The sequence below is a fragment of the Cucurbita maxima genome, unplaced genomic scaffold (assembly GCF_002738345.1).
Source record: "Cucurbita maxima cultivar Rimu unplaced genomic scaffold, Cmax_1.0 Cma_Scf00039, whole genome shotgun sequence".
Classification (NCBI taxonomy): Eukaryota; Viridiplantae; Streptophyta; class Magnoliopsida; order Cucurbitales; family Cucurbitaceae; genus Cucurbita; species Cucurbita maxima.
In genome coordinates this window covers 1,129,937-1,142,682 of record NW_019272055.1, presented here as the reverse complement: position 1 = coordinate 1,142,682, position 12,746 = coordinate 1,129,937, and the positions used below count along the sequence as shown (strand labels likewise).

General features: G+C 34.9%; 1 protein-coding gene across 2 annotated transcripts; it reads right to left on the bottom strand.

Annotated features, from left to right (window-relative positions):
* Positions 1-1,885: 1,885 nt before the first annotated feature.
* Positions 1,886-5,542, bottom strand: LOC111469316. Of its 2 annotated transcripts, XM_023114548.1 has the most exons (7): positions 5,490-5,542; positions 5,270-5,393; positions 5,086-5,152; positions 3,852-4,108; positions 3,012-3,223; positions 2,668-2,923; positions 1,886-2,452 (listed from the first exon to the last, which is right to left on the bottom strand). In XM_023114548.1, the coding sequence occupies exons 1-7, from the start codon at positions 5,495-5,497 to the stop codon at positions 2,156-2,158; spliced, it is 1,221 nt and encodes a 406-aa protein (XP_022970316.1). In that variant the 5' UTR covers positions 5,498-5,542; the 3' UTR covers positions 1,886-2,155. The 2 variants fall into 2 exon arrangements, with proteins under 2 accessions (XP_022970316.1, XP_022970317.1); XM_023114549.1 differs by lacking the exon at positions 5,490-5,542 and having other exon boundaries at positions 3,852-4,106; positions 5,089-5,152; positions 5,270-5,429.
* Positions 5,543-12,746: the final 7,204 nt, after the last annotated feature.

Below are 12,746 nucleotides of genomic sequence, written 5' to 3'. Positions count from 1 at the left end.
AAAAAATTAAATTATGAAGAGCAAGAATGTTCTCTATATATCCAGAGAATACAAAAAGATATTTAGAAAATCTACCTAAAAATCTGCAGAAAATCTAGTAACAAACCAGTAAACAAATCAAAAACTAAATCAAATCAAAACTAAATCAACTCAAACACGTGATCCTTAACAATAACCTTCCCCTAGGAGCCGAACAGATTACCACAACGAAGAAGTACCTTATGAGTGTTCTTAAGCTGCTATTTGTGTGAACGGTATCCATAGCTTCGTGGGAGGACCAAGGGTTCCCGATCAGTTCTTACTGCTTTTACCCATTTCACATCGGAAATGTGTCTCCACGTCGTACAGCCCAATAGCTGCATGGGAATGGGTTGGGTCGCGCTCCCTAGGGGGACTATATGGGCTTAAGAGGTACTTAGCACACCCTTAAGCTAGATACCATGTAGTCTCAAATAGCCATGTAAAGGTAGCACCTCATAGAGAGATACCGGTCATTACAGCTCGCCATAAGGAACCCATAAGTATCAAATGAAAGGACGAAGAACCAATGAAGCTCCAAAGAGCAAGTCCCAATGGGCGAGCCCCAAAGGGACTAAGACTAGAACCAGACGTCGTAGAGTCAATTAGAAGACCGTAGGAATTTTGTTAAGTTAGGATGCGATGAGAGCCTACAAGTAGGTGGCTTACTGAGTATAATTTTTATACTCATCCCATTCTTCTTTTTTTTTTTTCTTAGTTGTTCGCAGACTATCGGTTGAGGTAGAGGAGCGTTCGAGAGTTGTGCGGTCACAGAGGGAGTCGTTCCGGAGCGTCAAGTCCCTTTTCAGTCTTTTAGAGTCGTTTGTAAATTCCCCTCTATATTTGTATTTCCTTTTTGTAAATTTAAATTCTCGTTTGAAATATTTGAAAATTACAATTCACTTTCTTCTACTTTAATTTTATTGGATTTTCATCTTTTTATTTTACTCTTCTTTTTGCTTTCTTTCTTTTTATTTGTTTTCGTTTTTGTCTTTTTGGTCCCCAACCAATTTTTGAAGCCTCAAAAATTGGGTCATGACATGTACTTTGTTCGAGGGGAGAATTGTTGAGAACTTTTGGGGGAGGAGTCCCACATAGGCTAATTAAGAGGTTGACATTGGGTTTATAAGCAAGGAATCCCACTGGGTATAGGTGTGTCATCAGAAGTCTAAGGTACTTGACTCATACTCGTCCGAACCTTTAATACGCTGTTGAAATAATGAGTAGGTACATGGAAAAGCCAACTATGATGCATCATCAAGTGGTTAAGCACATTCTCCGCTATGTGAAAGGAACCGCAAGCTATGGGTAGAAGTATCAAAGAGGACGAGGTTCTGAAGAACTAGTCGGTTTTACCGATAAATAATTTGCGGGAGACATTGACGATAGAAAAAACATCGCAGGAATGACGTTTTATCTCAATGAAATTTGATCTCTTGGCAATCTTAGAAGCAGCGAACTGTGGCACTATCTTCCTGTGAGACCGAGTTCATGGCAACAACTACGGCGTCGTGCCAAGCATTGTGACTGAAAATTTGGTTGAACGAAATGACTAGAAGTGAACTACAGCTGGTAACTCTCTACATCGATAACAAATTTGCGATTACACTGATGAAGAATCCAGCATTTCATGAATGCAGCAAACACATTGACACTCACTCCCACTTCATTCGTGAGTGTGTTGAGAAGAGACAAATCGTTGTGAAATTCGTATGCACTAGAGAGCAATGTGCAGATATTTTAACCAATGCCGTAGCAAGAGTTAAGTGCAGATATTCAGAAGCTCTCCCCTCAAGTTGTTGTTTCATTTTAGTTCTTTGTTTAGACATTCGATAGTGGGCCAAATATAGTAGGTTATTCCAAGAGAAAGACCAAATCATTCCCAGAGATTTTAACGTTGAATCAAGAAATAGAAGCCAATTCTGGCAACGTGCATAACAGTTACAGATTCTATTTTGGATTTGATCCATCACCTTTACAAAGCTGTTCCAAGGCGAGTCAAGCTACATAACACAATCAACATTCAGTCATTTCCAGGAGGATAAGTTTGTTGCTACTATTGTACGGAAGTTTATCGTGGAAGTAATGTACCTAATACAATACAACAGTACATGACATGATGGCAGAGTGGATGAACTTATCTACCCAAAAGTGCCCTTATTATGGCTTCAAATTTTTCAGAATCATGTATTATTAGATGCCCAGCGTCAGGAACCTCGTGATACTGAATCCATGGATGTTTCTCTGCTATAAGACGATTCACCTCAATAGGAACCACACGGTCTTCACTACCGGACCAAAGATGAACAGAGCCATCGTTGTTAGGGAATGGATTGCTCAAGTCGAGGATGGGGTCAAATTCCCATTTTGCTCCCAAAATAGCCAGCATGTCTCGGTTAAGTGATTCGTGTTCGCCTTGTTGTGTTACTTTTTCCTAAATTTAATAGCAAAAGTAACATAAAGGGTAGATGAAATAAAGACGTGACTTACGTGAAGTGTTCATAGAAAAAGTGATAGATATTGTTCCAAATTGTCTTTAACACTTAAAAAGTCAGATGAAACTAGGGAAGTTGGATCAAGTGTGCATCCATTGTGCATCTAGAAACATATGCTATTCATTCATTGATTTATTGCAGAGAAGAAAAGTACCTGTTCATGATTTAGGCATCCTGAAAGTCTCTTTAATATCTCCAAATCTGAATCACAGAACATGCCATCAGCGCCCAACGTTGGGAACCATTTTTGTGTCATCCACCAGTTGTATAACCAAGGTGTGTAACGTGCAATCCGATACGTCCGTTGGTAAGATTGAGGAAGCCTCCTAAAAGTCTGTAGTGATAATGCAGAAGGAATGGAAGACCACCAGTAATTCACAAAAGGTACCACTAAGGAAGCTCCTAGAAGTCTGCAAATAAAGCTCCATTAAGAGTTAGGGAAAGTCTATAAAAAGGTCCAAAAAAGTGGGAACTGATCACAGTGAAATGAAGAAGTGCCTGTCTGGAATGTATTTTAGACAGCTCCAAATAGAGGATGCTCCCATTGAACATCCAATTACATAAAATTTTGTGCCAAGGTGCAATTTGTCTGCTAATTCTTGAATGTCAAATGCTTCTGATTTCACCGAACGTGCTGGATACGGGTCACTCTCTCCATAACCAGCTCTGTCATATAATACTATGTACAGCTTAAGCTCATCTATAAATTCCTGAAAATAAAAAATATGATAAAATAATAAGACAGAAGCAAAGGGATTCTCACTTCAATTGATCAGCGATGAAGAGGGCCTTAGGTATTGAGAATATTTGTTAAAATTAATGGGCGGTGAGAATTCTCTATTTATAATCATTTATAAAATCAAATAAATTACAAAATATATGGAAAGAGAAATAAATGGATACAAGATATTTTTGTCGATAATAAAACGGCAAATGTGATACCTTTATTAAATCGTAATGGAATGCAATATTTGCCTATAATAAATGGTCAAATATGGTACCTATGGTAAACCATAATGGAATGCTAAATATCCTCAATCATACAAGATATTTGCCTATAACAAAGGGGTCAAATATGATACATATGGTAAACTATAATACAAGACTAAATAACCAATATCATGGTTACGAGAATCAAAGATATATTTTAATGGTAAGGTAACAGAAAACTAGATTAAGTTTGATAAGCTAATGAACTGGTAACATAGTTTATTAATGCTCATCACTCATCACCAATGTTAGGAACTTAAACCAATGTTTCAACCTTAAACATCCCAAGGACAAGAAGTTTGAGCAATTCTGGCATTTATGAGTAAGGGAAGAATAATGACATCATACTTGAGAGGCAGGTAAGTACATATCTTTGGAGCTATTGTAGCCATGGGACATAATGATTTTGCATTGAGCTTCTTCCTTAGGAACTCCAAATTCTCTGTAGGCCAAATGTCTACCATCATTAAGCTTTACTCTAGGTGAAGTCACTGGAGGCCCATTTGCAGATCCACATATCTTTGGGGGGGAAGGTTTCAGTGCTTGATAAACCCATCCAAGAAGACCCACAGCAAATGCTACTCCTATTGGTGCAATCATTGCCTGAAAAACCGAGAAGTTCATTACTATGCAGGTGATTCATAAATAAAAAGACCAGACCAGACTTTGTGCCCTGTCGGTTATTACAGAAAGTTCATTAGCAGCAGTTAGGTGATTAATTTATCTTATAAAAGTGAAACTCCCACATGTATTACCTTCCACAATCCTAAATAATAATATCACCGGACAGGTTTTTATACTGTATCATACATCCAAAAATCACAAATAAAATGTGAGATTCCACGTTGGTTGGGGAGAAGAACGAAGCATTCTTTATAAGGGTGTGAAAACCTCTTCCTAGCCGACGAGTTTTAAAAATTTTGAAGGAAAGCCCAAAGAGTACAATATCTGCTAGCGGTGGGCTTGAGCCGTTACACAAAATCTACTTCAAATTAATAACAGCTATCTCTTTTAATGCAGCCATTAAACTGGCCATCCATGACCACTCATTCCAGACATAAACTTTCAAGTCAAAAACTAGCTAATGAGTATACATTATCTTTAACATTCAGTAAGCCTTAAACATAGATTAATCATTGCAATTCGGACAAAAAGATGATATAAGATTTGAACTCAAATGCCGGATCTAACACTCACTGATTCTTGTACTATTCCCATCCACACATCCGTTGAATCACAAAATTGAAAACAAGAAATTCAATGAATCAGTGTGTATGGTAACGAATTTAGAAACAGCATCCCGTGTTTGATAGTACATTCATAGACTCTAAAAGAACTTATAATCACAAACATTAGGATTCAATGAATCCCAAATTTGGATCACAGAAATCTTGGAAAACAAATTTTCGAAACGCATAGACATTAAATCGATTTAACACAACAAATCTGAGAAGACAATACGGAATTTAGATTGATCAAATAGTGTCAAAGAAACATAACAGAGTTTGGCTCAACAACAGACTAGCGAATAACATAAATAAACTTCAAAGCCAGAAAGCGGGAAAAAAGGAGATGAATCCTTTACCAAGGTTTCGAATCACTGCCTGAACTTCCGCCTTGAATGTAGCAGGTACCGGCAGCTTAAAACGCTACAGAATCGAACAAAAACACTTAATCAGCAGAAAATAAGAAGTAACAATGATGAAGAACAGGATTGTAGAACATTAGATAGGAAAGATGAAGAGGATTGAGAAGGGAAAACCCACCAAGAAGAAATGCTCTGAGTCAAGAGAAATCGACTGTTGACATGATTTTGTACAATTTAAACATGATCCGACTCTACGTGAACGGCCAGATTCAACGATATCCACGCGTACGGCAAAGATCAACCTTCACGTCATGTCAAGAACATAAAAACATCAAGGAAAGGACAAGGAAAGGAAAACCCTCAAGAACTCTTTGCCCCCAATCATTTTTCATACTGACCTTTTCATTTGATTAAATTAGAACTCAAATTTAGTTAAATACTACTGTTGTTGCTGATTCTCCCACCACTTTTTTAAAATTTAAAATAAAATAATTTGGTGAAAATATATTTAAAAAAAAATTATTTTCAAGAAGTTCAAAAAAATTCACAAATATTAACCAATTATAATTCATTAAAAAAATATGATTTTTTTTTTAAGATTAAGATTATTGGAACCCAATAAAGATTAGGACATTAATTCAAGTTTGAATTACAATTTAATAAAATTTTTATAGTAAGTTTAGTGATAAATTAATTTTTTTCTTAAAAAAATGTTATTCGTCAATTTCATATTTTTTATTTTTTATTTTTTATTTTTAAAATTATACTTGTAGAGTTACCCATTTTTTACTATGTTTTTTTTTATTTTTTTAAAGTAAAATATTTTAAAAACATAAAATTTAGATAACAAAAAAATCAATTATAAACTTAATTTTCAAAATTGAAAAGGTTATCAAGTGATATCTTTAATAATTAAAAATATGTTTCATATAGTTTTTTTTTTTTTTTTTTTTAATAATGATTTTAGGTTACTTGAGTTTAAAAAATCTTAATAAGTAGCTAGAAACAGATTAATTTAAGAGTTGTTTTTTAAGAAACATTTTAGAGAATATCCAAAAATGATTTTAAGGTAATAAAACAAATTCAACACTCACCACTTTATGCAACCAAATATGTTTTTATTTAAAGGTAATAAAAACATTTATATAATAATTATAATAATATTTAAAAATATGTTTTTTTATTCTTTCTTTTAATACGAACTTTTCAAATTTGATTGAAAGATGTAGAAGTCGAATCTAAGAATGTAGTAGAAAAGATACGAGGAACCTAAAAAAATAATAATAATAAAATAGATAAAAAAAAATGTTAGTCAAAATAATCTAAGGGTAAAATAGTAATTTTGTTCCTCTCGGGGAAGAAAATATTAAAAGAAATAATGAACGAGAGAGAAAAGTGTAGAGAGAGGAATTTAAGGTTTTTGAAGAAGGAAGGAACTGTGGACAAGCACTCCAAACCGAGACCTATATCCACGACTTCGGTTGTATTTTCACAAGGAAGCGATCAAAGATTCGTGGTAATGACCTTTTCCTTCAAGAAATGAGGACCTTTGTCACAGTTCTTTCTAAAGATTCGAAAGCTTTCCCGTGTGTTGAACTCTAAATTAATGTCGTGTTAAGGAATCCTCAAAAAATTCTTGAATGAAATCGAAGAGGATTCAAGTCGGGATCGGATTTTGAGGACGTTGTAAAGCTCATAAAGGTGCCAAAAAAAAGAGTTTCAATATGTTTATTTATGTCTCCATTCACCTAAAAATTATAAGAAAAATACCTCATCAACTCTAATTGGATTATGGAAAAAATGCACGCAGACCAAGAACTCAAACGACACGTGACAACAGAAAGGGAGGAGAATGAGTTGGGATGACACGTGTCAGTAGTAGACTGGAGCAATGCGTTAAGTGGTTTGTGTTACACGTCGCTTGGACTTTTGACCCAACCCAGAAACCGAACCACCAACCCGCGTGCGACCTGGTCCAATTACCGCCAACCCGAGTCGGAACCAAAAACCCGAATCACCTACAAGCGCCTACTAGAGTGCGCCACGTGTCTCCATCTGAAAATCAGAAGGTAAACTTTACGCTGGTTGGGATTCACACATTGGAGCTGCCCACCTACCCGTGCGTGCACATGCATAACCGATCAACCATCGGTGCATGGGGGCGCGTGAGACCCCACTTTTGCTTGGTTTGACTTCCGTTCTCGCCGTCAAAGAACTGACTTAAACTTAGTGCTTGCTTCCCTTTTCGGCACTGACCTTAATTTAACTCGATGTAGGACCTACCAGAAAGATTTCAAAAATTTTGGAGCTTTCAACGAGAAGAATTTGAGCCACCAAACTCTAAGCAAGAAATACATGTAAGGATTGCTAGAACTTGCTAGCATTTGAGCTTATCCTCACCTTAGGTGGTTAAAATATGCATGTTTAGGACTTTAATAAGCTTTTCTGATAAATGTGTAAGCATATTAAGGAAAATTATGAAATTGTCCCAAGCGAATATAGAAGATGCATGTTTATTAAATGTCTTTTTGCTGCACTAGAATGGAAGATGGAAAAATTGTGATTTGTGCTCCCGGTGCTAGATGGAGGTTATCTCCCTATTGAGCATGTTTTAATTGTATGATTAAATCGTATGCTAGATTCAGGTAACTGTATCTATAAATTATTTTTGTATACAAAGTGATAGATAGAATATCTCCTTAGTAAAACATGCATGAATCAAAGTGACAAGGGTGGTAGAACTAGAGTGGTTATGTAACGTCTTAAGTCAATACGTTTCCAGTATGTTGAGCACCCAAGGATTGTGAGCGGCGATCAGAGACCTAGATGCACCCCGAGATTTGGCTTAGCCACAAGGAGCTAACCTTGAAAGACTTGAAAATGGAAGTTGTGACCTAATTCGCCTAGATGCCCTAGAACCTAATATATCTCCACGACACCCAAGGTGAACTACGAGAACCTATAAGATCGGTCGTAATGCGAGCATAACTATTTGAGGAGTCACTGTGTGTGTAGGATATAACCTGCCTTGATAGAGGACAAGGAACTACATAAATAGTGGCCCGAAAACTCAATATTGTGTGTAGAGTATAACGCACATTGATAGGAGACAAGGGACTAGCGAGTAGACGATATAAGAAACTACCACCGTATGTATGAAAACTCGTCTTAAGAGGGGACAAGAGACTACATAAGTGGGTGAAACGAGGAACTACTATTGGATGTACGATAACCCGCTTTGAGAGGGATCGAAGACTAAATAATAGATAGCATGAGGAATCACTAGTGTGTGCAATAACCCATCTTGAGAGGGGATCAAGGACTACACAAGCAACTAATTGAGGATATACTATTACGTGTAGAACAAACCCGCCCTCAGAGTGGACGGGGACTACATAGGTATTATATTGAGGAGTTACAATTGTGTGTTTGGAGGAAACCCACTTTGAGAGGAGATGAGGGTCTACACAAATAGATTAACTCGTGGTAGACATCATTGTGGTGTGAAGTAATAGTCAGGTAATACCTGAATTAGGCTCGAATTTCTTAGAGTCGTATGTTATCATTTGGTATCAGAGCTTCAGGCTCAAGATCGGATATATGTTTCCTTTGTGTTTATTTTCAATTTGTTTTTATCTTTATAGTTTTTATTCAACCCAAAATAAAAAAATCCAATCGGGCTCTACTAAAAAATTTAAGAACTCAGATTGAGAGCTTCATTTGCGTACATGAGTGCAAACAGATTGGCCTAAAATTCCTTGAGTGTATACATGAGAGAGAGTGTTGTGTATTTCCATTTTTTGCTAGAGAAAGCACAAATGCTCCTTTCATATATATTTTCCAAGTCTTCTTACAAATACAACATACATGGCTTTATATAGCCTCAAAAAGAAACTATTAAAGGCATTCCAAGAGTTGTAACATTCGTACTTAATGACTTTAATTAACCATTATGTAATTGTAACCTAAAGTAAATTAAAAGTCTTAAAATACATTAATGAAATACAATAACTCTAAATTACTCTAAATTGTAATCCACCCAAAATTCAAAACATGAAACTTCATTATTCTTCAAGGTGGCATGAATTTAAATATCTTTACTGGCATGATTTCTAAACTTAGCTCTTTGATAATGGTTGACTTTGCTCTTTGATAATGGTTGAGGGATGACGATCTCACTTAGCTCAAACTTCTTAGAGCTCTATGATAAGTCTCTAGAATTTTATTAGGTTAAAGATGTGATGACTAAGTATTTTTTTATACTCACTCCTTTCCCTTTTTCCTTTTAAGTACCGGTCAAGGTGGGGAGGTGCTTGAGAGCTGAACTGTTACATTGAAGTGTCGATCCAGAGCATTAGTGTAAATTTGTATTCTTTTGATTTCCGGTTCCCGTTTGCAAATAAATAAAACAATACATATTTTGCATTTCTATTCAGTTGGATTTTGGTTTTCGTCCATGATATTGTATCACTTTAAATCACGCAAAATCTTGTCGTATTTTTCTATTTTTTATTTGTTTATTTTATCTATTTTTATTTTTATTTTTTTGTCGTGAAATGATTTTTTGAAGTCTCGAAAATCAAATCGTCGTGGTATGATTTTTTGAAGTCTCGAAAATCAGATCGTGACATAATTCAAGATAACTTAAAAGAAATGGATGGTATAAGTGTCGAAATTTTTTATATTTATCTTTGGCCATACTCCATGCGAGAGCTCCCTTGTTTATTCTAATTTTTATAAGTTCAATTGTATTCTTATATTCTCCCATATCCTTGTCGTTTCTCTACGTACACTTCTTAAAAAAAAATTGACTTTACATCCATATGCTAAATTTGCCAATTAAAGCCGCCAAAGCAATGAAAAGACTAATTGTCTTTCGTCTTTGTAACCGGTGCAAACACTTCATCATAGTCTATTCCTACCTTTTGTTGAACTCTTTACAACGAGCTTCATCTTGTACTGCTCTATTCTGCCTTGAGCATTTATCTTCTTTTTGTACATCCACTCTACTCCAATGGGTTGACTACCTTATGGTAATTCGATCAATGTTCACATCTAATTTCGCTCCATGACTCTTATTTCTTCATCCATGACTGCGTGATACTTCTCATCTTGTAGTGTCGTTACCCGATGTTCAAGATTTCGATAAATCAAACTATGACGAAAAGACAGAAAACAAAAATAAATAAAGGGAAAGTAAAATAAAACAAACAAATATAAATACAATAAAATTTCACGTGATTTAAAATCATACAATACCATTGCCAAAATTCAAATCAATGGAGATACAAAACATGTAATGTTCTAGTTATATACAAACTGCAAACGGGTGCGGGAAACCAATAAAAATGACAACAAAAGAAAGAAATATAAAATAACACGAACGCCTCAAGTCAGCACACCTCTATGATACCATAGCTCCCAAGCACCTTCCCCCTCAATCGTACCTGAAAAAAGGGGGGAAATGGTGAATATTAAATAACCGGTAAACAATCTGTCATCACACCCTTAACTTAAAATGATAGGAACCAAGAGACATCAATAAAGATGTGAAGAAAATATTGTTGAAATTATCAAAAGATATTTTAATTCATGCCACATTGAAGAAGAATAAAGTTTCATGTTTTGAATTTTGAGTGGATTACAATTTAGAGTAATTTAGAGTTATTGTATTTTATTAATGTATTTCAAGACGTTTAATTTACTTTAGGTTACAATTATAATGGTTAATTAAGGCCATTAAGTATGAATGTTACAACTCTTGGAATAGTTTCATTTTGAGGTTATATAAAGACATGTATGTTGTATTTATAAGTAGACTTGGAAAATATATATAAAGCCATGTATGTTGTATTTGTAAGTAGACTTGGAAAATATATATAAAAGAAGCATTTATGCTTTTTTTAGCCAATGACTAAGTTTATTTGCAATTTTATGTAGTTTAGATTGCATGTAGAATCATTCAAGCTCGACATGATCAATCTTGTTTGTGAAGTGATTCGAATCTCAATAAGTGTTCTTGTCTTGAGATATTTGATAAACAAGAATCATTCAAACTAGACATGATCGATCTTGCTTGTGGAGTGATTCGAATCTCAAACAATGTTCTTGCCTTGAGATATTCGATCAATAAGGTAATTCGAATCTTACTCCCCTTGCAGTAAGTTTATTTGCAATTTTATGTAGTTTAGATTGCATGTAGAATCATTCAAGCTCGACATGATCAATCTTGTTTGTGAAGTGATTCGAATCTCAATAAGTGTTCTTGTCTTGAGATATTTGATAAACAAGAATCATTCAAACTAGACATGATCGATCTTGCTTGTGGAGTGATTCGAATCTCAAACAATGTTCTTGCCTTGAGATATTCGATCAATAAGGTAATTCGAATCTTACTCCCCTTGCAGTAAGTTTATTTGCAATTTTATGTAGTTTAGATTGCATGTAGAATCATTCAAGCTCGACATGATCAATCTTGTTTGTGAAGTGATTCGAATCTCAATAAGTGTTCTTGTCTTGAGATATTTGATAAACAAGAATCATTCAAACTAGACATGATCGATCTTGCTTGTGGAGTGATTCGAATCTCAAACAATGTTCTTGCCTTGAGATATTCGATCAATAAGGTAATTCGAATCTTACTCCCCTTGCAGTAAGTTTATTTGCAATTTTATGTAGTTTAGATTGCATGTAGAATCATTCAAGCTCGACATGATCAATCTTGTTTGTGAAGTGATTCGAATCTCAATAAGTGTTCTTGTCTTGAGATATTTGATAAACAAGAATCATTCAAACTAGACATGATCGATCTTGCTTGTGGAGTGATTCGAATCTCAAACAATGTTCTTGCCTTGAGATATTCGATCAATAAGGTAATTCGAATCTTACTCCCCTTGCAGTAAGTTTATTTGCAATTTTATGTAGTTTAGATTGCATGTAGAATCATTCAAGCTCGACATGATCAATCTTGTTTGTGAAGTGATTCGAATCTCAATAAGTGTTCTTGTCTTGAGATATTTGATAAACAAGAATCATTCAAACTAGACATGATCGATCTTGCTTGTGGAGTGATTCGAATCTCAAACAATGTTCTTGCCTTGAGATATTCGATCAATAAGGTAATTCGAATCTTACTCCCCTTGCAGTGATTCCTTATCTTATGACATTTTATTAAAATAAATATACAATATGCTCATACAATTATTGGGTTTGACCATTGGGCTAGTGACAATATTTTAACACTCTTCCTCAGTAGTAGTGCTCATTCGCGCACCATGTTGAGCTGACAATGAAAGCACTCATATTTGTCAGTATTTAGCTCTTTTGTAAACAAGTCTGCCACTTGGTTATCTGTCTTGATTTGTTGCATCTCGATTTCTTCTTTCATGACTCTCTCTAAGTACTTTCCTAAGCTACTCTCTGAGCTACTCTATTGTAGTTTTGTACTCTGTTTTTATAGTTGACCATGATACTATTGGTTCTTTTACTACAAGAATAAATTGTTCCCGAACCACATTTGAACACATACTTAGTTATTAATCTTGAGTACCCCGATCTCTTCCCTAGTCAGTGTAATAGCCAAAATAAACAAATAAAAATAAATATATATATAAAAAAATTAGGTTCCTTTGACAAAAAAAAAAAAAAAAAAAAAA

What these genes read in the sequence shown, in the direction of transcription:
- LOC111469316 (XM_023114548.1), bottom strand. An exon ending in ACTCAGAGCATTTCTTCTTG is followed by an intron (nt 5,153 to 5,269) that starts GTGGGTTTTCCC and finishes TCGATTCTGTAG; the next exon opens with CGTTTTAAGCTGCCGGTACC. An exon ending in TGTACTTACCTGCCTCTCAA is followed by an intron (nt 3,224 to 3,851) that starts GTATGATGTCAT and finishes TTTTATTTTCAG; the next exon opens with GAATTTATAGATGAGCTTAA.